This window comes from Lutzomyia longipalpis, chromosome 3 (assembly GCF_024334085.1).
Source record: "Lutzomyia longipalpis isolate SR_M1_2022 chromosome 3, ASM2433408v1".
NCBI lineage: Eukaryota > Metazoa > Arthropoda > Insecta > Diptera > Psychodidae > Lutzomyia > Lutzomyia longipalpis.
Window position 1 is genome coordinate 11,652,489 of NC_074709.1, and position 25,480 is coordinate 11,677,968.

General features: G+C 33.1%; 4 protein-coding genes and 1 non-coding gene across 6 annotated transcripts; 2 read left to right on the forward strand and 3 right to left on the reverse strand.

Moving 5' to 3' along the window:
- Positions 1-112: 112 nt before the first annotated feature.
- LOC129792135 (23 kDa integral membrane protein-like) lies at positions 113-5,129 on the reverse strand. 2 transcript variants are annotated; one of them, XM_055830919.1, is made up of 5 exons: positions 4,837-5,129; positions 2,420-2,611; positions 1,969-2,328; positions 1,831-1,889; positions 113-405 (listed from the first exon to the last, which is right to left on the reverse strand). In XM_055830919.1, exons 1-5 carry the CDS (start codon positions 4,900-4,902, stop codon positions 396-398), a joined length of 687 nt encoding a protein of 228 aa, XP_055686894.1. In that variant the 5' UTR covers positions 4,903-5,129; the 3' UTR covers positions 113-395. The 2 variants fall into 2 exon arrangements, with proteins under 2 accessions (XP_055686894.1, XP_055686892.1); XM_055830917.1 differs by having other exon boundaries at positions 113-1,889; positions 4,837-5,073.
- Positions 5,130-6,800: 1,671 nt separating this feature from the next.
- On the reverse strand, positions 6,801-9,101 carry LOC129792127 (leukocyte surface antigen CD53). The gene is made up of 4 exons (XM_055830909.1): positions 8,796-9,101; positions 8,311-8,499; positions 7,853-8,242; positions 6,801-7,271 (listed from the first exon to the last, which is right to left on the reverse strand). The coding sequence occupies exons 1-4, from the start codon at positions 8,859-8,861 to the stop codon at positions 7,026-7,028; spliced, it is 891 nt and encodes a 296-aa protein (XP_055686884.1). The 5' UTR covers positions 8,862-9,101; the 3' UTR covers positions 6,801-7,025.
- Positions 9,102-9,824: 723 nt separating this feature from the next.
- On the forward strand, positions 9,825-9,897 carry Trnav-uac (transfer RNA valine (anticodon UAC)). The gene has a single exon. It is a non-coding gene; the product is annotated as a tRNA-Val (tRNA).
- Positions 9,898-19,042: 9,145 nt separating this feature from the next.
- Positions 19,043-22,632, forward strand: LOC129792086 (BOS complex subunit NOMO1). The gene is made up of 2 exons (XM_055830817.1): positions 19,043-19,248; positions 19,335-22,632. Exons 1-2 carry the CDS (start codon positions 19,106-19,108, stop codon positions 22,552-22,554), a joined length of 3,363 nt encoding a protein of 1,120 aa, XP_055686792.1. The 5' UTR covers positions 19,043-19,105; the 3' UTR covers positions 22,555-22,632.
- Positions 22,633-22,639: 7 nt separating this feature from the next.
- Positions 22,640-25,480, reverse strand: LOC129792124 (uncharacterized). The gene is made up of 4 exons (XM_055830905.1): positions 24,639-25,480; positions 24,254-24,449; positions 23,926-24,174; positions 22,640-23,285 (listed from the first exon to the last, which is right to left on the reverse strand). The coding sequence occupies exons 1-4, from the start codon at positions 24,778-24,780 to the stop codon at positions 22,880-22,882; spliced, it is 993 nt and encodes a 330-aa protein (XP_055686880.1). The 5' UTR covers positions 24,781-25,480; the 3' UTR covers positions 22,640-22,879.

Here is a 25,480-nt window from a genome sequence, read left to right on the forward strand (position 1 = left end):
GAACATTTTTTATTATTCTTTTTTTAATACGGTATACTGCAGTGAATTATATACGAATAAGATGAAAAAGAATTTGTAATAATTGATTTATATTATAAAATAAAACAAAACATTATTTAAAAAAAGAAGTTTTTTATTGAAATTTTACAAAATTTAAAGTACAACTCCAAAATATTCCTGAATGGCCTTTTTTATATGGGGGATGGTGTATTATGTGTTTTTTGGTGTGTATAGTGATGCCGCTTGAATGATTCAGTTCATTGTTAGGCTGCGTGTGAGTAAAATTGAAAGGTAAGAATGTAAAATTGTTTTATATTGAAAATTGTTAAGTTTTTTTTTATTGTTAAATCTTAAATTTATTTTTGAAAGAGCAATTTTTTTCTTCCAAGCTGTTTTCAAGCATACCTGAAATTGAGAGAAAAATTTATTGTTAATTATTTGTTATCCTTTTTGCAATATTTTTTTTATTAAAGAAAAAAGGAAAACTAAATGTTCACTATACACATACACAGGCTATATTACTGAATCATTCTTCTAATTGAGGTAGTTAATGTAATATTAATTAATGTAATAATTAATTAATGTAATATCTTTGAATAAAAATTTTACTGAATTTTAGCATTTAACTTCAAAATAATATTTTGATCACACTTTTCGTTTAAGATGCAAAAAGAATTTAATTGTTAAGGAATTTTTTTAAAAAAAAAGCTTAAAAATTTATTTCATGTGTTCACATTTGCGCCATTCTCCCCTATATACGTTTCAAGTATCGCGATAAAAGCCGTGAAACATTGGAGAAATATATCAAAAATACTAATAAATTTCTCATTTTCACCGACAGTGCCAGAAAATAGCAGTGGTAGCTTTTGGAACTATATTTAGGGCGCCAAATTCAAAGAGTAGTTTTAGTCAAAAATACAATAAAATTTAATTGGGTCAAGCTAATAGAGGGGAGCTTTTGGGGGGATAATGAATATATTGAAATTATTCCAAGGCATTGCCTCAAATTTTCTTGAACATTTTCCAATGACTACGAGAAACTATCGTTAAAAAAATTCATAAATGACAAAAAATAAGAAATTTTTAACAAAAATCCCAAAACTCTAGCTGCAAAAGATTTAATTAAGTACAGGTACTAATAAAAAAATCCTAACTCCCTTGAAAGTATTAATTATGTTGCAATTATTGGTTAATTTACGAATTTTTATATCTAAAAATTGGAATAATTTTTAATGGAATAAATTAATAAATTAATTATCGGACAATAAGATTTATGTACGGATTTAAAAAAAAATTTTACTGCAACCCCATGGAAAGATTTTTCTAATTCTCTCTCACCATATAAGTAGTACCTAAAGTATATTTTTATGTCACGAAAAAATGTTGAATTTTCTACGGTAATTCTGATAAGATTGCAGATTATTACATTTCGTACCAATTTATTTATCAAATTTCATAAAAAGTAATATAAAAGATAAGATAACATAGACTTTTGTATGTACCCAATGTGTGAGGAAAAGCAGAGAGTCAAGCCGAAAAAAGTACCCAAATCTTTCCTTATCAAATTGTGTTATATAGGTAGCTGATAAAGTAGGTATATATAGTTTATCACTCGATTTAAAATGCGCAATATATAAGTAGTAGGTACTTGTATTAGAAACATTATAGAAAATTCTTTAAGTAACATCTATGTATGTATATAATGATAGCACATTATGTTATTAATTTTAAGAAAAAATTAAGCACTTTGTTTAATGCAAAAACATGCAGAAAAACTTATTTAGAAAAAGAAACAAATATATGAATGGTAGGATATTTTAGTAATTAGACCTTCTTCTCTCGTTGCGAATGTGATTTCCAAGGCAGCAGGCAAAGATAAGGGCCACAAGCTGTAAGAAAAAATGATTAAAGAACAATGAGTCAGTCAATTTATCTCAAGTTTTGTGTAGTTTTCTTTTTCTTTCTTACCTGTACAACAGCAACACCGAGAGCTACCCAAGCGATAATATGCTTGGATGTATCCACCCAATCTTCGAGAGCTGATCTGCATCCTGTTTGGAAGATATTCTGTGGGGCACAAGTTCCACTCGTAAGACCGCAGCAACTTGGAGGAGGTGAACCAGCCCAATTAATTGGACCATCAACACCACAGCACGCCAGATTGATTTGGACAGTATCAACGAGTTCCCTATTAACATCCACGTGCTGTTCATTGAATATCCTTTCAAATGTAGTTGTCATTGCGTTGGAAATGTCTCCAGCAAAGGCAAATGTTACTGCAGCAATAACAATTTGACCAATAACAAGGATGAACATAAAGGTAGCATACTGTTAGCATAGGAGAAAATAAATAATATTGGTATTAATTTTAATTTTTCCATCTTCAGTTTGTATCACAGCATCGGAGCATGTAACTTACGGTCATCGTCAAGCAGTGGGACTCGCGAATAGCACCGCAGCATCCAAAGAATGCTATTACGAATATTATCGAGCCCAAAATAATAAGAACAATCGGTGCGGCAATTGCATTGTAATCTCCAAAGAGTTTTTCGAGATCAGAAGCAGTCAGCAGGACAATAATACCAATTGTAAGAAGAGCAATACCACAAAGCTGAAATTTTTAATAAAAAAAAATAATAATTATTAAATATTTATGAATGTTGTTCATTAACTGTATGTATATAATAAATAGGCACATAATGTTATTAATTAGGAAAAACAATTATCTCAAAAAGTAATTTCTTTCCGGGTTTTTCGTCGGCAGTTGAAATTCCTTACCCAAAGAAACACAGAATCTTCCCAGAGCTTTCGGCCCCGCTCGGAGCCGGAAAGAAATTATTTATAAAAACGTCGGAAAAACCACATTGATTATCTCAAAAAGTACTGAAAGTCCTCATCTGATAAATTTCATCGGTTGTTACATTTTACACCCTTAATTACGCCTATTAGAAGGTTTCATGATAATTGAACCGAATTAATACCGTAAAAATATTTTGGGATATGCAGGATGTTTTGGAATCTTTCAAGAGGCAATTTTAAGACTTATTTGTAAGGAACACCGATTATATTTTAAGGAAAAACCTAACTAAAATTTTCCGAGGAGTCTATAATAACCACAGTTTTCATCCCTGTCCACCCACTCACCTAAAAAATAAAGTTTTTTAAGATCATTAATCATTAGGCAAAAGATCTTAAAAACATTTTTTAGGTCTGGAATTGAACGGGGATGAAAATGGTGGTAATTTATGGACTCTCTGGAAAATTTTTGTCAAGTGTTCCCTTAATATTCAATCAATGTTCCTTAGAAATTGCCCTTTGAGGTAAATCCCAAAATACCCCCATTTTACGGTACATTGGACGTAATTCTCTGTAATTTTTTTTTACCCTAATGCATTTTTAGATAGGCTAATTGCCTAATACAAATTTAATACAAATTTCCCAAGGAAATTTCTGAGTTTTCTCGTAGAACTCTGATAATAAAAATATATGTAGTACATAGGACAAAAAAAATCGTTTTCTAAAAGATAAAGAACAAAATTAATGTAAGACTTCGGAAAATGATCTGAAAATGCATTTTCCCCTTGAGGTAGATAGAATTCGTCTGAGACAAAGCTCTAGCCCAGAAAATTTGCTATAAGACAGTTCTTATGGAAAAACTCTAACACTCTCACGGAACCCCGAGTTCCCCTACTCTAAAATTTTTGTAATTTGTAAAAAAAATACATTTTAATCTCTTATTGGTACATAATATACATCTTTGAGATAGAAGATCAAGTGTTTGTTCTTTCCTCAGTCAGATGATACGTGCCCGAGATACATGAATTTATTTTTAACTAATGCTTTCATTGTTATATATATACTTAATCGCTTCACAGTCATTTTATTGATGACTAAAGTTTAACAGATTCAAGATTCTCTCACACAGCTCAAAGACAATGTATAAAAAAAATCATATATTAATGAAGTTACAATACTAGAAGAATTACATTGAAAACAATGCAGTATATCGCAATTAATTGGCAGTTATAGATTCTTAGAAGAATGTTTGTTAATACTTTAGACTTTTAGAGAATGTCTATATCGTCAGAACTCGGGAAATATACCAGGAAAATCGTCATACATGAAAAATGAGGAATTTGTTGTTAATATTCTCTAGTTAGGAACAAATAATTATACATGGGTACACATTTTCACACCCACACCTACATATGTATAGAGTCATTGCGACGTGAATCCCCTCTTGTTAATTCATTACATAAATATATATAGATATAAACGTAAAAAGTATATAGAATGACTCATAGTTAATGTGATGACAATGAATATACTGTGGTGATCATGGGAATGATAAAAATTCCGCAAAAGCTGAATATCTGGTGATTTTCATGTTTTTCTTTCTCATTTAGATTAAATTTATTTATGTAGTTTAGTGTGATATTGTACCAAAAAAAGTTCCCAATAAAATTCAACTAAATATTGAAAAAAAATGCTGCAAAATCCAAAAAAAAAGTAGATCAGTGTATCAATGCTGGAGGATGACTTCATCGCATTACGCCTTAAAAAAATCGTCAAACGTTTCTGTAGTAAATTTTTTACTGTATCTTACATGAATATCTATGTATATATGTATCTATGTGGTGACAACTACATAGCCATTCAGAAAAAAACCTCATTTTCTCCTATTTATGTATTTTAGCATTTGAATGCCCGTCTAACAAAAATCCTACTATGTATACAATTTTGCGATGACTAAGGGCGATACCGCCTAAAAAACTGCTTAGAAAAGCTCCTAAAAATCTACACAATGTATTAATATTACAAACAGATTGTACTTACTGCACATAGTAAATTAAAAATGAAGAGAACGTATTTAACAATACTCATTCCACAATTCAAACCCATCTTGAATGATTTCTTCTATTTATTTTTTCGTTGAACTCCTGTACACAATTTTATTTCACAGAAATAGAAAAAAATGTATCAGAATCTATACGCAACAGAAGCGAATTTCGATGCGTACTTCTTCACTTTGTGGCGGTTACACTAGGACTGGAAGAATTTGGTGGTGTTGTGTGTTTATAAAAGTGTGTTATATTGTGTTGAAGCTTATCAAGGCGTTCTACAAGTGTTTCTCAAACACTTTACACACCACATACTTTTATATGTATTTTTTTAAACGCTTTATTGGTTGCAATTATACATCATGGAGAGCTTAAAATATATGGGTAGGTATACTACTTACATACACTACCCGTGAAAAATTCCCCGTGAGAGCTAAAATGGAGTATTTATTAAGGTAAATTTGAAGTGGATATATCTCCGGTTGTGGCTAACCGATTTTCAAAAGTTTACCAATTTAGGAAAGGTATATATCTAACCTTTAAAAAACTGGTATTTTTTTTTTAAATCGGTCAAGTCGTTTTCTTTTGGCACTACTCTCGAAAAGTTTCCAGGAAAGGCAAAAATGGAGTATTTTTTAAGGTAAATTTCAAAGGTCTGTAACTCTAGCTGCAGTCAACCAAATTCTATAAATTTGCCAGTTTTGGAAAGGTACATTTCTCACTTTTCAAAAACTGGTAGATTTTTGAAAATCGGTCAAGCCGTTAATTTTTGGCAGTCATTTTGGTAGACATATGTGAAAAACCAACTTTTATTTTTCACAAATTTTTCCTTTAATGTCTTGTAAATCGGCCAATAAAATACCGATTTTGACAAATAAACTATCGTTTGAAAGATAATTTATTTCCCTTTCCAAATCTGGTAAATTTTTAAAAATCGGTTAAACGGCCGCCATTTTAGTGAACCCATAATGAAAAAAATACAATTTATTATATCTCATCAGGCTCTGATTGATCGATTTAAATAAACTCAGTCAGATTCAAATGGTAGATCCACATGCATTCTAACTTTTAACAAAAAACCATCCTAATCGGACACATAATTCTTTATTATTTTTTATGTAAAAATATAACTATAGGTGAAAAATTGTGCGGGTAGTGTAACGTATTATAAAGCGTGAAGAGGGAGGAAAATTAAGGAAAAAATAAGCAGAACAGTCAGTAATGATGTTGATGATTAAATGAAAACTTTTAAAAATAGAAATATAAAAATATATAATTATATACAATATACATTCTTAACAGATAATTACTACACACTATGTATAAGCTGCAAAGGAAAGATAAATTATGCTGAATACACTTAAGAATTTAGAGGCGATCAAATCGAAAGGTTATGCAATGCTGAAATGGGAGAGAAAAAGAACAAAAGAACCAAGTAGAGGATTACTCATATTTGTACCCATTATCACCATTATCTTCATTGGGGAAAATACTTATGTGTAATGTTGGGCGAGAATACCCTTATCAATGTTTCCATACTTGAGTCTACTCTACAGGGGAAAAAAATGTTATCAGAACCGAATACTTCATTCAACGCATATAGATACGTTCATACCAGCATTTAGGATCGAAATGTAAAGTCACCAGGTGTAAAAAAATGAATAATACAGGCAAGTGGAACACAGTATGTAGGTATATTGTGTACACAGCGATTCGGGAAAGGGAGTATTTTGAGAATCTATTATATCGTCACTGTGCTGACGTTATGTACATAATATAGGTGACTCAAAACTTTTATATTAGGTATTTATTTTTTAATGAGGTGAGACAAATGAATTCCTGACGAAATTCATCAGTAAACTATACCCTCAACTCACTACATTTTCCTTCAATTTTCATCCGTTTCTTTTTCGGAAGAGTTCTTGCAGGAAATTCCTCTTTAATTAAAAGAAAAATTGATTTTGATTGCCATCAATTTATTTTCTATAAAAAAAAGTCTTGATTTGTAATATAAAATAAGTTTACGGATATATACAAGAAATAATTGTTTTTTTGATACCTTCGGCATTTTCTGTATGATTTTTCTTTAAATAAATTTACTTGCACAAAATTAATTCGATTTTGTAAAATGCATTGCAATAAAATAAAAATAAATGAGTTTTCACTTGGGAAAATAAAATAAAATCATCCATTGGATAATCTTTGAGCTTGAGCTTTCTTAAGATCAGCATGTAGACTCTCATGGAGGCTGGCTTGATTGCTCTTTGTATTAACTGGGGGTGCTGATGGGTTTCTCGTTCCTGTATCTGCTGTTTGTACGTTAAATGGCAAGAGTTCTGTATTTCTAGAATTACCACGACTCTCCACATCACCACGTTCTTGTTCTTTCAGAAGAACAACCAAATGAACAACCATGAATATTCCCATGACCTAAAGAAGGATAAAGAACAGAAGATTAGAACAAGATGAATAAGATTTATTGTTTTTAAATTATTTTTTAACAAGCCAAAAAAAACAAATTTGTTGAAATTAGTCACTATTCCTTCGCTAATCTTTAACTCATTTTGTAAATGATTATTTATCAAAATATATAGCGTATCTGATAACACTTTACGATAAGTTTCCAATTCTTATCTGGCATTTTTATGAAGGGGAATTTTCATTAGAAAATGATTAAAAGTTAGAAGAGGCACCACCAGAATATTTTTTCTTTGATTACGTTCAATAAATTGTTGGTTAACATTTTTTGGTAATTTCACAATCTTAATTAATTTTTTTTATAATAGGTATAGATTTTTTTCTAAAATCTTTTAAAAATGTACGTAAAAGAATAATTTGTGGATTAATAAAAATCAATCATAAATAATAAGGTTTTGTAAAAAATCTACGATTTTCTGGACAAGAAAGGGTTAAATTTGGTTGAATTCAAGCATTCTAGTTAGATATAGAAATTTTATAAATAAAATGATTACATAGTTGAGAAAGGGAAGTATGCATAAACATAAACATACCTGCACAAGGGCAAAAATGAGAGCAGCCACCGAGATGTAGATGAGACGCTGCTTTGTTTCTTCAATGAGAGCAAATAAACATCCACGTTGGTACGATGATACACAACGTGGATCTGAAGGATTTTCTGGGCGTCTACAGCAAGACCACGGTATGGATATGCGAATGTAATCCGTGATGCCGTGAACACCGCAGCATTGCATTTCGGACTGCAAACGATTCCACAGGTGGGTGTGATCGTTGATGGCTGTACTCGTGTCATCAGCAATGAATTCACTAAATGAGCTTTCAACTGGATAAATAGCTGATCCCTGTATGTCTTTCCTTATTGTCAGAGACCATATGCACAGGAAGACACTTATGAGTATGATTCCCAAAAGGGACATGCCAAACTGCAGAGAAATAGGTTGCATTAATAAATTATTAATTTAATCGAATTGGTTAGTTTTTATTTACTTACTAAATAGAGACGACATTGATTTCTCTTTGCAATAGCATTCCATCCCATCCATGTTATGCAGATTGTTACAAGACCGAGACATAGTGTTGCCGCACTAGGACCCCAGGCACCTCCTTCAACAAGTAGCCCATATCCTAAATGGTTGTATAGGATGTATCCGCCAAAGATAACAAGAACAACGCCACAAACCTGCAATAAAAAAATCTCATTGACGATTCTTTTCTTTTGGCGATATTGGCGAAAAAGTTGATTTTAGATTAGATTAAATATTTATTTTTTCATAGCTTGTTTTATTGATCATTGCGGTGACTAATTCAAGGGTTGAATTTTGAGATAGAAAAATTAGAAACATTTTACTACTTGAACGTAGTAATTGACTACATCGGCTATATAGCAAAATAACACATAGTATATGCTTTACACGTTTGTATTGAATGAATTCAGACACATATATATGATTTTTTAACGTTGATTGCTGCACTCACCGCTAAAAAAATTGCGTAACTATAAAGAAAGTACACGAGACATTTAATTCTGGTTGCTAATTTCATTGTAGGCCCTTCCTTTCACTTTAAATGCAAACAAATTCCTTTTGTTAAATAATACTTTTAATTCGCATTTGCTGCGATGAAAACTATCACACTTTGGCACTCTTATTCTACATGATCAAAGATTTTACACTGCACAAAGAACACGAAGAACAAGTTAGGTAAAGGTACTCAACTACACATGAGTAAATTTACACACCTCTTTGTATAGCGCTACACACTCATACCTACCTGGTGCTGTGGTTCCGTTGATGAAGAGCAACATATCAAGTGGTTTGAGGCGTGATCATATAGCTTCATTCAGCAACAATATCTGCGGCTCACTTTCACACACTTTTACAGCAGAAAAAAGCTTTTTCCTTGAACTAATTTTCCTCCCGAGAAATTATCTAAATATCTTCAACAAACCCATTATATGTTAATAAAAACAATGAAATCCTAAAGGATTGAATAAATATATGTATATAAAAATATGTATATATGTAGAAGCTTTTTAAGATTGAATTCACATACATAGGGTATGTAAGTATTCTTAGTGGGTGCGGTAAGCGAATATAAACATTTTCTCGGCTGATAAAATTCAATCTTGAAAAGGAATTTTCCCTCAAAAATCCCATGATAAGCTAGAATTCTTTCTTTAGGCAAAAGCGGGGCAAAAAAGGTCACTTAAGGGTTTAGAAAAAAGCTCAAAATATCACATTTCCATCGAGAGATAAAGCGAAACATTTTTTGCCCTACAACTCTTTTTCAGATCATTTTGTTCCATCTAGCTAGGAAATATGATTTTTTGAGTTTTTTTTACAAATCCTTAAGTGACATTTTTTGCCCCGCTTTCCTTAACTACATATTTTTTTAAAAAACATTTTATTGGTGAATCATAAATTTTCATCGCATACTTCATCAACTATATATAGCCTATGCATTTACACATGTCTTAAGAAGAACTTGAAAGCTTGTTAGGGCCATGGTTCCGTAGTGTAGCGGTTATCACGTCTGCTTTACACGCAGAAGGTCTCCAGTTCGATCCTGGACGGAACCAATTTTTTCTTCTTTTTTTCTAATAAACATAAAGCTTTTCTTTGCAAAAAATTCAATAAAATGTTTTAAAAGAAGAATTTCTTTAATTTCTTGTTACTGAACATAATCATAAAATGTACGTATGTATGTAATGCTATGTATAACAGATAAATGTATAAAAACTTAACGAAGGTATGTATAAGTAGTATGTGTTCAGCAAGTTCCCCTTTGAGGTAGGTCAGTGTTGTGTTGTTGTTGGGGAAGGTCAGTGCTGAGTGACGTCATAGTGGAGTGGGGAAGGTCGGGTTTTTGATGGGGAAATTGAGCGAGGTCAGTGCCGTGAGGTTGTTTTTGAGGAAGGTCAGTGATTTGTGGTGACGTAATGTGGTGGACGCCATCTTGAAAATTTTATTTTGTCGGCCATTTTGAATTACGTCATGTTTTTGTCTGTCATTTTGTGTGATGTCACATTTTTGACGCCATATTGAATTTTAGCCGCCATATTGAATTTTATTCCGCCATTTTGAATTTAAAGCCGCCATTTTGAATTGGGATTTTTATATTTAGCCATATTGGATTTGTCCGCCATATTGTTTTTATAGCGCCATCTTTGTTTTTGTCCGCCATCTTTAATTTTTAATTTTGAATATTCAGTTTGACCGTTTTGATCACCGACATATTGATTTCGTACCTTTGAATTGATTTTAAATGTTTGAATATTTAAATTATTGTAATTGTTTGTAACGGAAAATCATGGTCATTTATGAGATTTGATCTTGTGAAGTTTGAGTGCCCAGTACGTCACACGATTTAAAATTTTTATTTCACAAGATTTACGTTTTTTAAATTACCATTTCGTTAGTTTTCCATTTTTAAATTTCTCATGTCATAAGCCTATCATTTTTAAAATTTACATTTCAAAAGATTTGCGTTTTTTAAATTACCATTTGAAAAGCATTGCATTTTTAAAGTTTACATTTCAAAAGATTTGCGTTTTTAAAATTACCATTTGAAAAGCATTGCATTTTTAAAGTTTACATTTCAAAAGATTTGCGTTTTTTAAATTACCATTTGAAAAGCATTGCATTTTTAAAGTTTACATTTCAAAAGATTTGCGTTTTTAAAATTACCATTTGAAAAGCATTGCATTTTTAAAATTTACATTTCAGAAGAATTGCGTTTTTAAAATTACCATTTGAAAAGCATTGCATTTTTAAAATCTTCATTCTCGCAAGTTTTCATTTCTGAATTTTTCGTTGTGTGATTTACGGTTTTTGAAATTTTCATTTCACAAATTTGACGTTTTTGAATTTTTCGTTTGTGCATTACAACGTATAGAAATATCAACCAATACTTTCTTTATGCGGATATATCGGAAAACAGTATAAATACAGAGAAAAACTGAAGAAAGAAATTATTCACTATGAATACACTTGAGATAACAAGAGACCTTTCGAGAAATAAGTACACACGTAAAATATTTAGAGGTGTGTACTCAATAGACAGGTTGCCCAATCTTAAATTAAGAGATCCTTCTATCATAATAGTTAACACCGCAAAGGCAAATCATCCTGGTGAACACTGGATAGCAATTTACATACCCGGTGATTCAAAAAGCATTGAACTTTTCGATTCCTATGGTCGATCTATTAAAAATAAATATCTTAATCATTTTTTTATAACACATACAAAAAACCGTAAAATAATATTTAACAACATGAAACTACAATCGCATTTTTCAGAAGTGTGTGGTCAATATTGTTGTGTGTTTGCGTATTTTCGTGCAATAGGTATATCAATGGAAAACTTTCTTGTTTTTTTCAGTAAGAATGCCGTGAAAAACGATCAAAAGGTATTAAAGTTTTATAAGAAAACGTTTGATTGTTAAAATGTTCGCTCCAAATTTTCTATAAATAAAGGAATGATTGTGAAATATAGTTCACTACTTATTCTACTTCGACAACAGAAATGTTATTTAAATTTCCAGTCCCATTCTCAATGATTTTAGCCGGGCCTTCGGGTTGTGGCAAATCAACATTTGCTCATAATTTTTTATTAAATCTAAAAGAACTCACTGATACAAATTTTGAGACTATTTTATGGTGCTTTTCTGAAAATGGAAGCATAAACAATTTACCTAAAATAGCAAATCTAAAAGTTTATCGTGGCATTCCTGATAAAATAGAAAACGATCACAGATCACCAAAATTAATTGTAATTGATGATTTAATGACTGAAAAGAAGTATGAACAACGAATTTGTGACTTATTTATAAAAGAATCGCATCACAAAAATATTTCAATTATTTTTATATGCCAAAACATTTTTTATCAGTCACGATTTTCTCGGACAATTTCTTTGAATGCAAAATACCTTGTGATTTTTAAAAATGTTCGTGACAAGTCACAATTCTTTCCACTGGCTCGGCAATTACATCCAGAAAATCCAATTCAATTGCTAAACGTATATAAGGAGTGTACAAAAGTACCTTATGGTTATCTCTTGATAGATTTAAATCAGGAAACATCTGAAATTTTTAGATTTCGTACAGATATTTTTAATACAAGTTCTACTATTTGCTTTTGCGGTGAGGAAGATTTAAATCAATATGAAACAGAAAACACAATCAATGAAAAAAACAATAAAGGATCCTTTGAGACTATTGAAAGAAAACAAGCATATTTTGTGTACTCTTAAAGATGCAAATGTGAAATTGCGTAAAGCTATAATAAGAAATTGTTCGAAATCAACTTTAAAAGCATTACATGAAATTATTCACAATTCATTAAATGGAAACCTTAAAGTGCCAAAAGAAAAATTTTCCGCTCTCAAAAAATATAAAAATGCGATGCGCAAAATAATTTGTCCAAAAGCTTCTCAGTGTTTAAAGAGAAAAATACTGGTTCAGAGAGGAGGTTTTGTTCCTATATTAATTTCAACTTTATTGTCTAGTGTAATTGGAAAATTACTATCCTCAACATGATCCAACACAGGAACAATAAAAATTCAATGCATCGTTACATTATAATCACGCCCGAACTTTTTGAGGAATTAAAACCATTTTTGAATTTCGAAGAAAGTTTATCAGCATTAGATCGTGACATTTATAATATCTTAAAGGATAAGAAAATAAACGACATTGAGAAGTGGTATCGATACAGACATTCTCTTGTTAAACAATCGGAGATGCGCAGAAAGAAGTCAGTTTTTTCAGATCCGATAAAGAAATCAACTCAATCCATTGGAATTCAAACAGTTCATAACCCCACACAATCCGAAGGCACACAGACTAATTTGAAGAGACATATTTCTAAATCTTTCGGCACGCAAACAGAATTCAATCAAGGTGATGATGAATACATTGATGAATCTCTTCGTGACATGGATTTAATTCCTGCTGTTCCAGTACCAGAACCAATTCAACAATCAGAAGTGTACTATGAAACAAAAGAAGCGCCATCAGATGATTATGAAATGAATGAGGATGAATTTAATGATTTACCTCCTGATGTCCAAAACAAAGTCATGAAAAAGTATGCTTCATACTATCCGGACAAAATGACGGAAATGCCTCGAGTTATTACAGTAGCAGATGAAAATGGAGATGTGTGGAGTGTGGAAATAATGAAGAAGAATAAAGAAGATGTTCAAATATTCAAAACACCAAAAGCACAACCTAAGAAGACATCCAGTACAGCAGTAAAGACAGTCCGTACTAAGAAGAAGCCACCAACGAGACTTCCATACAATACGAGAGCTCGTATAAAAAGGAGTGTGTCTGAGGATTCAACGCAGACATTAATTGACTTTCCGGTGAAAAAGAAACTAGAATGGACAAATATCGAGCATTAGATTCTGAATATTTAAATTTAAACAGTAAAAATTTATATGCAAAACCACAAAAACTGTATAATTCATTAAAGAAAAATGATGTAACAAAAAGAGAAATACAAAAATATCTACACGAACAAGATGTGTATACTTTACATTATCCAATCACGAAAAATTACCCCAAGAATAAATATTTTGTAAGCAATATCTCAGAATTGTGGGAGATTGACTTGGTGGATATGAAACAATATAAAAAATTTAATGATAACTATACTTTCATTTTGACGGTTATCGATGTGTTTTCAAAGTTTGCATTTGCTCGTTCTCTGAAAAATAAATCTGCTGAAGAAGTAACCAAAGCATTTGCTGATATAATTAAAAAAAATGGCAAGACACCTGAAAAGGTTCAATCTGATCACGGAAAAGAATTTGAAAATTCCACATTTAAGAATTTCCTTAAAAGTAAGAATATTCAACAAAATTTTGCATACAATCCAATTGTGAAGTGCGCAGTTGTTGAGCGCTTTAACCGAACATTAAAACAATTAATGTTTAAATATTTTACTCATATGAAAACTAATCGCTATATTGATGTTCTCGATAAACTTATTGATGTATACAACAATTCAAAGCACACAACTATAGGAATGGCTCCTGTGGATGTTAGCGAAGATGATATTGTGGAATTAAATCAACGGTATATAAGAAAAAATAATTCATTCAAAGAGAAATTTTCGAGAGTGCACCAAAAGTTTGAGCTAAATGATTTAGTTAGAATTGCAAAACCAAAAGTTAATTTCGATAGAGGTTTTCAACAAAGATGGACGAACGAGAAATTTCGTATTCATCGAATAATAAATAAAAAACCTTTTGCAATGTATATTTTACAAGACTATAAAAATACACCAATAGCGGGTAGATTTTACGAAAAACAGTTGCAAAAAGTTCAAATAAAAGATGGTTTTCCAGTGATAGAAAAAATTATAAAAACTCGCGGGTTAGGGAAAAAACTACAGTACTACGTTAAATTCAAAGGCGATAACACAAATCAGTGGATAAATCAAATTGATCTTTTAAAGCAATATGGGGTTGATCGAAATGCAAAATGAATTTTATTTGACCCTTTTGAGTAATTCTTCGCAACAAATATTTCCAAACAATACTCTGTCTCATTTTCAAACTAAATTACCGAGAGAGGTAATTTTATCGAATGATTGGGTTGTTGGTTTAGCCGAAATATCTTTTAATGTGGCCGAATCTTCTGAAGTCCGCCATAGGAAAATAAATGTAAAACCGCGAACTATTACACTACTAAAAGAGAAAAAAGGGAGTATTCCTATTAAAATACCCGTATATACGCCATTCACACCTCTTAATAGTTTTCTCTATCTTTTGAGAAATGCTTATAATTTTACCGATTCTTATGGCGAACATGTTTTGGGAAGTACATCTGATGAAAAGGATTTGGATACACGATTGAGCGATATTGTTAAAGAACATAAAGCATGTAAAATTACAGAGATCACAACAAGTCATATCGGGCCTATGGAAATTATTGATGACGAAAATTTTAATTTTAGTACAGATCAATTAATGGACGTACAAACAGATTATTCTACTACACCGAACCCCGTTTTAAAGGAACCAACACCTAATGTTAACAATATTGAACCACTTGTAGTGCTAACAATTCCTGCTGATGATTTCAATCAGTTACTTGAGATTCCTTTATACAGAGATAATTATGAAACAATTGATGAACTTATGTTTACCATTCTAGATCAAATACCATTTCAAATACGTGAAACAGAATTATTGCAAAAAATCATCAAAACCTCTGTTGTAATACCAACAATAATAGAACATGATGAAAATGATTTTGTTTCTTCAACTCATATCCATCCCTCAGTACTCCCACAAAAAGTAGAACCTACTCATACGCGTGATTTAATGTTTGTATACAGTGATATAATTAAACCACAACTTCTCAGTAACACTTTTGCTCGATGTTTAAGAACAGTTCTTTTGATTCAAAATAACGAAGTCTACAAGTCATTTAACGCCATTCAATATCTACCACTGGAGAAAACAAATTTTGATACTATTGAAATTTTAATAACATCTCAAAATGGCGAAGCATACAATTTCCTGCCCAGTTCAACACCAACAATGCTTGTTCTTCATTTCAAGAAAATGAACTCATGAAGCATATAAATACAGGTATATTCTTACCAAAATATCAATAGTACAAAGATGACTAACGTATACACTTCATATTACTTGAACCAGGTTGGCAGTGGAGAAATTGGAAAGATTTATGTTCCTGAGTACATTGGCGTTCAACGAGGATACGGATTGGGGTCATTCCTTGGAGGTTTAATACGTTTTTTAAAACCTCTTTTTATGAAAGGTTTAAACACTCTTGGCGAACAGGCGGCCAAAACGGGTATTGAAATATTGAGAGACTATGGTACAAAACCATTAAAAGACATTTTATTAAATCGAGGACAACAAGCTGCAGATGAACTCAGGAAAAAGGCCCTACATAAAATTCACACAATGACCGGAGAAGGTATAAATACGAGAGCACAATCGAGGAAAGCTATTCCTTTGATATCATCGAAACCATCATCTTGTTCAGCAGATAATAAAAAAAATATTCTTCATAGAATTAAAACTGCAATTTCAAAGAAGAAAAGAAAATTGAAAAAGGTGAAAGTAAACAAGAACCATAAGAAAGAGCGCCATTTGGATATTTTTTCATAATGGCTGAATATACAGAATGTATGAAAAGTGAACTGGATATATTTCTGCCACCTCCAATTCAAACATCAATTTTGAGAAGCGAAGAAATCGCCTATCAACCTCTTTCTAGCCTGGATAATGTTTCTATGATTGAATTTTACTCTGTAGCACATGGAGATTGTTACAGAGATTTGTCTTCAATTTATGTTAAATTTAAGATTCAACTATTAAAGGAAAATGGGGATCTCTTCAAAGACACGGATAAAAATCAACCATCAGTTGTGAATAACATTCTACATTCACTAATACGATCTGTGTCAGTGTCACTCAACGGAAAAACAATTTCCCAAAATGAAGGGAATTACCAGTATAGAGCATACTTGGAAACTCTATTGTCATATGGAAGTGATGCAAAATCTACCTTTTTACGGAATGCCGGATGGATTCAGGATACTGGAAACATGAATGCAATGGATAATAGTAACAGCGGATTTACAAAGCGACTCGATATGTTTAAAAATAGTAAAATTGTGGAGGTTTTAGGCAAGTTACATTGCGATATGTTTAATCAGCCAATATTTCTTATTAACAATGTAGATTTAAGAATCACAATTGCACTTGAGAAATCAGAATTTTTCTTACTCTGCTCCGACACACTAAATCCAAAATTTCGTTTGCAGGAGGCTACTTTGTATATGAAACAAATAACACTAAATCCTAATATTCTTCTTGCACACAATCAGGTGTTAGAGCATAAAAATGCATCGTATCATTATAAGAGAGTTGAAATTAAAACCGTAATTGTGCCCTCAGGTTCAACTTCAATGAATTTAAATAATATCATTCATGGAGTTTTGCCACGACGCTTAATTTTCTCAATGGTTGATAATTTGGCATACACAGGAACAAAAAGTTTAAATCCATTTAATTTTGAACATTTCAACATCTCAGATTTTTCCTTACTTGTTAATGGAACGCCATATCCTATTCAACCTTTACATATGAATTTTGAACAAGATAGATATTGTAAGGCATACCAAACTCTATTTACGGGTACAGATATTCACTATGATGATAGAGGACATAAAATAAGTTACGAAGACTTTAAAAATGGTTATTTTATTTTAGCTTATGATTTGAATCCAGATGTTCATTCTACAGGTTGTCTTTCACTTTTAGATCAAGGTTCAATTAGAATTGAAGCCAGGTTTTCAAAGGTAATTGATAAAACTATAACTTGTATTATTTATGCTGAATTTGACAGTAAGTTGGAGATTGATAAAAATAGAAATATTATACTATCTTAAACAAATAAAATTATTTCATGAGAAATTGTAATGTTTTCTTATTCATTTTCCTCAATTAATACACTTTCCACACAAAAAGTCATCACCCTCCCCATCAGACACCCATGCAGAGATCGTAGAGTGAGGAAAAAGACGAAAATTCACATACAATTAAAAGGCAATATTTATACATTGAAAATATATTGTCTTTTCCCGCCAACAATAAAACACTCATAACTCATGCACTTCATTTGGTGATCGCTTAGGAATGTCGCGCGTCAGCAGAAATTTCTCAGTCTCGTTTCACTCTTCTTTCCTCACTCCATGCAAATTCCCTTAGTGGTCAAATTTCTTTTCTCGTCCACGCTTCATTCATTTAATGTGGGTGATATGAATCATCAAGGTGGGGGTCGGATGTACGATTCACAATTATGATGGGCTTACTGACAAGTCTGTATAGCCCAATGGTTAGAGCTTCGTACTGGGCACTCAAACCTCGCATGTTCAAATCTCATAAATTATCAAGATTTTTTTCCATTACAAAAATTACAATAATTTAAATATTCAAACATTTAAAATTTAAAATCAATTCAAAGGCGCGAAATCAATATGGCGGTGATCAAAAAAGTTCAAATTGAATATTCAAAATTAAAAACGTTAATAAACCAAATCCAATATGGTGGAATAAAAATTCAGAATTCAAAATGGCTGCATAAAATTCAAAATGGTTGACAGAAAACAAGATGGTGGGATAAAAATTCAGAATTCAAAATGGCGGGCATAAATTAAAGATGGCGGACAAAAACAAAGATGGCGCAATAAAAACAATATGGCGGACAAAAACAAAGATGGCGCAATAAAAACAATATGGCGGACAAATCCAATATGGCGGAATATAAAAATCACAATTCAAAATGGCTGATTTAAATTCAAAATGACAGAATAAAATTCAATATGGCGGCTAAAATTCAATATGGCGTCAAAAATGTGACATCACACAAAATGACAGACAAAAACATGACGTAATTCAAAATGGCCGACAAAATAAAATTTTCAAGATGGCGTCCACCACATTACGTCACCACAAATCACTGACCTTCCTCAAAAACAACCTCACGGCACTGACCTCGCTCAATTTCCCCATCAAAAACCCGACCTTCCCCACTCCACTATGACGTCACTCAGCACTGACCTTCCCCAACAACAACACAACACTGACCTACCTCAAAGGGGAACTTGCTGAACACATACTACTTGTATAGTTTCTTATTATGTCCCCAAGCACTGCAATAGCTTTTCATAGCCACATGTCATTTTATAGATAAGAGAGGTGTGTGTGTAAAGAAAATTTCATTGAGTGGAAGAAAAATGATTAGAATCACGTTTATTGAATTTTCTCTGATAGTTTTACTTATTCCTCTAAAATTGCTAACATGTGAGGAGATTTTGGGTTGTGGTGGCTTTATAAAAAGTCATGCTTCGATAGATTTTTCCAAAGTGGAGATAAAATTGTAAGAGATTTACCTACAAATTATGTCAATTCATGTTCCTCTTGAAAAAATCATAAAAATCATTAAAAAATATATTTTCTGCATAGGTTTACTAAACAAGGAAGTCTCAAGGATAAGACTGATTGCTCACCATCGAATGGATACTATTTCTTGCCACTGTATGACAAGGGCGAGTACATCCTCAAGATATCACCCCCACCTGGATGGAGTTTTGAACCGGAAGAAGTTAAATTGGATTTTAATGGTGAAACGGACATTTGCAGCCAGGGGCGTGATGTTAATTTTGCATTCAGGGGCTTTGGTATCAGTGGACGCATTGCAATTCTCGGGCAACCACATTTGGGAGCACAGGGTGTACACGTTGAACTGCACGACTCCTCCAACAGTAAGGCCGATGTTCGTTTAACGACAACTGATTCATCGGGAAGCTTCTTCTTTACACCCGTAATCCCGGGCTTGTACAAAATTCGGGTACATCATGATAAATGGTATTTTGAGAAGACTGAAATAGCCGTGGAGGTAAATACAGGTAATACCGAATTACCTGAAAATTCCCTCCAAGTATCGGGTTTCGATATTATGGGCACCGTCCTAAGTGATGGACAATCATTTGGTAATATTGCCATTGCCCTTCTCCCTGAGAAAGGTATGAAGCATAGTCCAAAGTGCATAAGTTCCCAATACACGAGCACCATTAGTAGTGAACGTGGTTACTCGGAAATGCCACTATGTGTGAGCATGAGTGACAACGAGACGGGTTCTTTTACATTTAGCGGTGTTAATCCTGGGAAATATCTTGTGAAACCATTCTTCCCTCAATCCGACGTTATTTACAACATTGAACCCGACGCCATTGAGGTGACCGTTGAAAAGGACACCGTTGAACTGAGGCGGCATTTCGAAGTTAAAGGATTCAGTGTAACTGGAAGAATACTCACCAATGCAATTAATGGTAAAGGTGTTAAGAATGCCATGGTTAAGCTCAATGGGCTCGATGTTGCTCTCACGCAAGACGATGGATCGTATAAATTTGAAAATATAAAATCGGGGACATTCACAATTCAAGTAACTGCAGAAAATGTTCAGTTTACTGATCAAAATGTTGAGATTGCTGCTGGTAATCCCAGAATCCCAGATATCATTGTCTCAGAGTTCAAAGTATGCGGGCAGGTGGTATCAAGTGTTAGTCATCGTGTTGTCATCAAGGATTTACAGGAGATCTTTCATGTGGATTTAGAGACACCAGCTGGTGGTTCTGGGGGGTGGTGCACATACCTACCCAATGGCAAGTACACCGTTCAGGTGTTGCTGTCTGATGAGGAAAAAATGGCAGGAATACAATTTATTCCCAAAATACAAAATATCAATGTTAACTCCTCACCTCTATCTGGAATTGTTTTTCGACAACTCCGTGCCACTGTTGTGGGTGATGTTAAGTGCCTACCAGATGCTAAAGATAGTAGCGGATGCAAGGACATCACAATTAATCTCAATTCCCTCGATATGAGTGGCAATGATAATGGGCAGTACATTAGTGCTGTGCTCAAAAATGGCAAATACACCTTCACCGATGTTATGCCGGGAAAATATGAAGCAAGTGTCCAAGATACATCACTATGCTGGGAAACATCCCGGTATGCCTTTGTGGTGCAATCTGCCACCGAAACCATCCCAACATTCATTCATAGTGGCTTCAAAGTAACCATAATCGCAAGTCATGTGGTTAAGATGAAGTATCGTTGGGAGAAAGCACCAGCAAATGCCACAGAGCTAGTTGAGAAGGATCTACAGATTGGGCTGAATTTCTTCTGTGTCCCCAAGGAGGGGGTGTATAATGTTGAATTTGATTGGAATCACCAGTATGATCCGAAAGAGATTCCCAAAACTTTCTCAACAGGTGCAACAACACCCTATTTCGTGACCTTCTCGAAGCATCGCAGTATATTTGGACGGATTGAGCCACCCGTTGAGGGAGCTCGTGTTAAATTACATTTCCCAGGGAATTCAGAAATGGCTGATGTTGAAACAGAGAGCAACAACCGGGGAGAGTTTAAATTTACAAATGTTGATGCATCGGTGGAAATTGAAATAACGGCCACGAAGGAATCATACGAATTTACAGCCTTCAACAGGAATACAAATACAATCAATGCGAAGAAATTGTGCGAAATTGTGGCAACAGTTCGTGATGATGCTGGAAATCTCCTATCGGGCGTTCTCCTATCACTATCTGGTGGAGAGAGTTATCGGAAAAATCTTGTCACGGGAGATGATGGTGTGATAAAGTTCCATTCTCTCTCACCGAGTGAATATTTTTTGCGGCCCATGATGAAGGAGTACAAATTCGATCCTGCCTCGAAGATTATTGATGTCCAAGAAGGATCAACTACGTTTGTTGATCTCACCGGACGACGTATATCCTTCTCAATTTTCGGCATTGTTACCACACTCAACGGGGAACCCTTCCCGAATGTTCTCGTTGAAGCCTTTGCCCAAGCACCATGCCCAAATCATCAAGAGGAGACAAATTCAGAGGCAAATGGACATTTTAGAATTCGTGGATTACAACCTGGATGTACGTATGATGTCCAGGTGAAGAAGGGAGGGGGAGCAGGAGGAAATATTCAAGTTGATCGAACAATTCCTGCAAAGCATAAAATTGAAATGAAGAATGCCGATGTAAAAGATGCATCAATCATTGCAATTAGTCCTCTTGAATTTATAGACGTTACAGCGCGTGTAATGGCATCAAACAATAATCACTACAAATCCCTAAAGATTTCCCTCTTCAAGAAAGGCAATATGGACAAACCCGTGTACTCGCAACGCATTGATAGTCCCCTTAATCCCAAAAGTAACATTAATCCAGGTATAATGGTCTTCTTCCCACGCATACCATTCGACGGGAAAAGCACCTACATCGTGGATCTAAAGACGAGTCTTTCAGAGAAGAATTTCAAATTTAATCAACCAGTTGCGCAATTTATCGCCAATGAGAGTACAATTTTCATTGAATTAAATTTCAATGCTGACGTCCGAACAACCGATGGGGATCTCAATCCAAATTCAATTGTAGCCCTTGTACTCATCCTACTCATTGGCTTTGGCTTCCTAAAGCAAGATTTGGTAATTGAATTGGGAAGAATTCTGTGGAATAAATTGAATACCATCATACAGGAGGCAATTGATAGAAGACGCAAAAATGAAATAAGTAAATTTGATGAAAACTTCGATGAGAAAGAACTCGAGAGGCTGGCAAAATCAATTAATTCTGTTAAAAAGAAGAAAATTAAGAAAATTAATTAACTGCATGGTTGCAGTTTGGAAAAAAATGTAAGAAAGACATTTTTAATATATTAAAAAAAAAAAGATTTTGAAAGTGAATGATGAGTTTGATTTTTTGTTGGTTTTTTGTGTATATTTGTTTGTGAAATAAATTAGGAAAATAAATAATATAAATAGAGAAAACATCATGTGGTCCTTGTCGTCGTATTCGTGGTAATTATCAACACGTTCGTCGATTTTGAAAATTTCATTTTCACGATGCATTTAACACCCTCGTTGTAAGGTCAGTGGGTCAGTCGTATGGTACACAGTATGAGATATATATAACTAAGTCACGAATTGTCTTCTATTGACGATTTTCACTTTCATGCAGCTTTCTACTGATTCGTCTCATCAACATCTGACGTCCTAAGCTTTCAGAACTTTCATCATTCGCTTCAGGTGTTACAACATCCTCAATTGACTCATCAGTGCTGCTTTCCTCCTCAGTGGTATTCTTCTCATTAACTTGATCATCTGCGGGGGAGTAGCATTCCTTGAAGAGCCTCGCACAGTCCGATAGACTATGTGGTATCTCTGGGTAATTCCGATATTCTGACCACATTCCTCGACTCAGGTAGTTGTAGGCAAATCCAAAGAATGGATTATTCTTCGATTGAACTTCCATCTCGCACGTGAATCTCTTTCGGCACACCATTGTATCCACTCCTAGGACAGCAAATGCTAGACTTGTCCAATCAAATCCACCAGAGCTAAAAAAAAAGTTTAATTGTTTTTAATCTTAAATTAATGTTTAACTGAAAGAAAAAAATTTAAAAAAAAAACTATTCCCAAAAATTAGAGAATTTGCCAAAATAATTTATTTAGAATAGTAATTCAATTAAAACATAATGATAAAATATAAATTTTAAATATTAAATACACTGTCATCAAAAATTTTCACATAATCAAAAACTTTTTAAGGCAAATTTCCAATGTCTATAACTCCTGCTATGGACAAGCGATTTTCAAAAATTTACCCAATTTGGAAAAGGAATTAATTTACTTTTCTAATGATAGCAAATTTGTCAAAATCGGTGCACTAGCGACCGATTTGCATGAGGTTTAAGTTGAAAGGAAAATTTTGAAAAAAAGTATTTTCGAATAGGTTTACTAAAATGGCTGTCGAGAAAGAACGGTTTAGCTGATTTTCAAAAATTTACCAGTTTTGAAAAGGTGAGAAATGTACCTTTCCAAAACTAGTGAATTTTTAAAAATTAGTACACCACATCCCGAGTTATAGACGTTTGAAATTTACATTGAAAAATTCCCAATTTTTGCTCATTCGGGGAACTTTTTGAGGGTTGTGTATAGAACTAGAATAGAATGTAGACAAATAAACTTTTTTTTTACCTTTGTCTAGCACCTGCAGTGCCCTGATAGGCAACCCGACGCTTAGAATGTTGTATATCGGGAGCATCATGATGATCATCATGGTGAAAATCGAGATGATCATGGTGATCGTGGTGATCATGATGAATTTCCCCACCAGATGGTGGACCTGAACCTATTGTTTCAGGATTCCAAGCACTATAGGGATCAGGACCTGAGTACCCGCCACTGTAGGAAAAATCTGGGGATGTGTGGGGAACAATGTGCCCACTAAAAGTATTTAACAAAATTAGATATTTTTATTTTTCTTTAAGTTCCTAACAAGGAAATTTATATATGGTTATCATACCTATCATAGGGAATAATGGGGCCCTCATGAATAATTTCTGGGCCGTGATTTTTGCAACCGAAAAGGGCACCTCCGGTCCATACTTTAAATCCAAAGAATGCCGTCGCCACAATCAAGATGAATACAATGACGAGCTTCAATTTTATAGCTACAAATGCTGAGATCGCATGTAGACCACCCAGCCCAACGAGAGGAACTGCGTAATGAAAAAAAAAGAAGACAATACAGGTCAATCGTTCCACTCTTGTCCACATCTCAATTTTTTAAATATATGTCTATTACACAAAATTATTTTTTATCTTTCGAATCTCTCTCACTCTCTCACATTGCACAATCAACCGGAAGTTATATACATACAATTTAACTTAAAGATTTGTATCCTTACATAGTGCACTATATAGGTGTTTCCGTCGCCGTGGTGTAATTTCCGTATCCTTATCACTTTTATCACTGATCTCCTCGGCTACAGAATAAATCACACAAAAGATGGTAATCACAAAAAATAAAAATAAAAGTTTTTTCGACATCCTTTTAGCGGCATAAAACAATCATAAAAAATAATCCCAGATTTTTCTTTGTATCCGCTACAGTCGCGCACTTTTCACCTTTTCACTTCCAACTATCAACACAAACTGAAAAATAAAGTTCAAGATCATCTTCTTTTATATTTGACAGTGAAATCTCTGGCGGGTAGTAAGTATAGTATATAATTGATCTCATTTGTATATTACTAACTCACGCATAATGTGCACACAAGACGTTACTGGTTAACGAAAAAAAAGTGAGAAAAATAAAAGGAAACTGCCACTAAAAAGACTTTCTATTTAGAGAAGAAGGAAAATATCCTCCTGCAGGAATAAATTTTTCTTCTTCAATTATGAGCGTTGCTTTCCTTTCAATATTTTAAGGAAAATTCTAAATATATTTATGTTTTTCCGCCATTTTTTTTTAAATGAAAGTGGAAAATGCTGATTCGTGTGATAAGTTAATTAACACATTTTCTTTCATTGTAATAAGTATTAAATTTCCCAATAAGATGACGATTAGCCCTAGTTTTTTGTTGTTGTTACAAATTTTGGAATTTTTTTCTTTTGTGTGAAAAGCATTTGGCGCACTTTTTTTTTGCTTCCATCCCATGTTTTGTCTTCTACTTGCTAATTTCTCCATCATGACTTGAAATTTCCCTGATATTGTACAAATAAAAGAAAGATTATTACAAAAAAATAA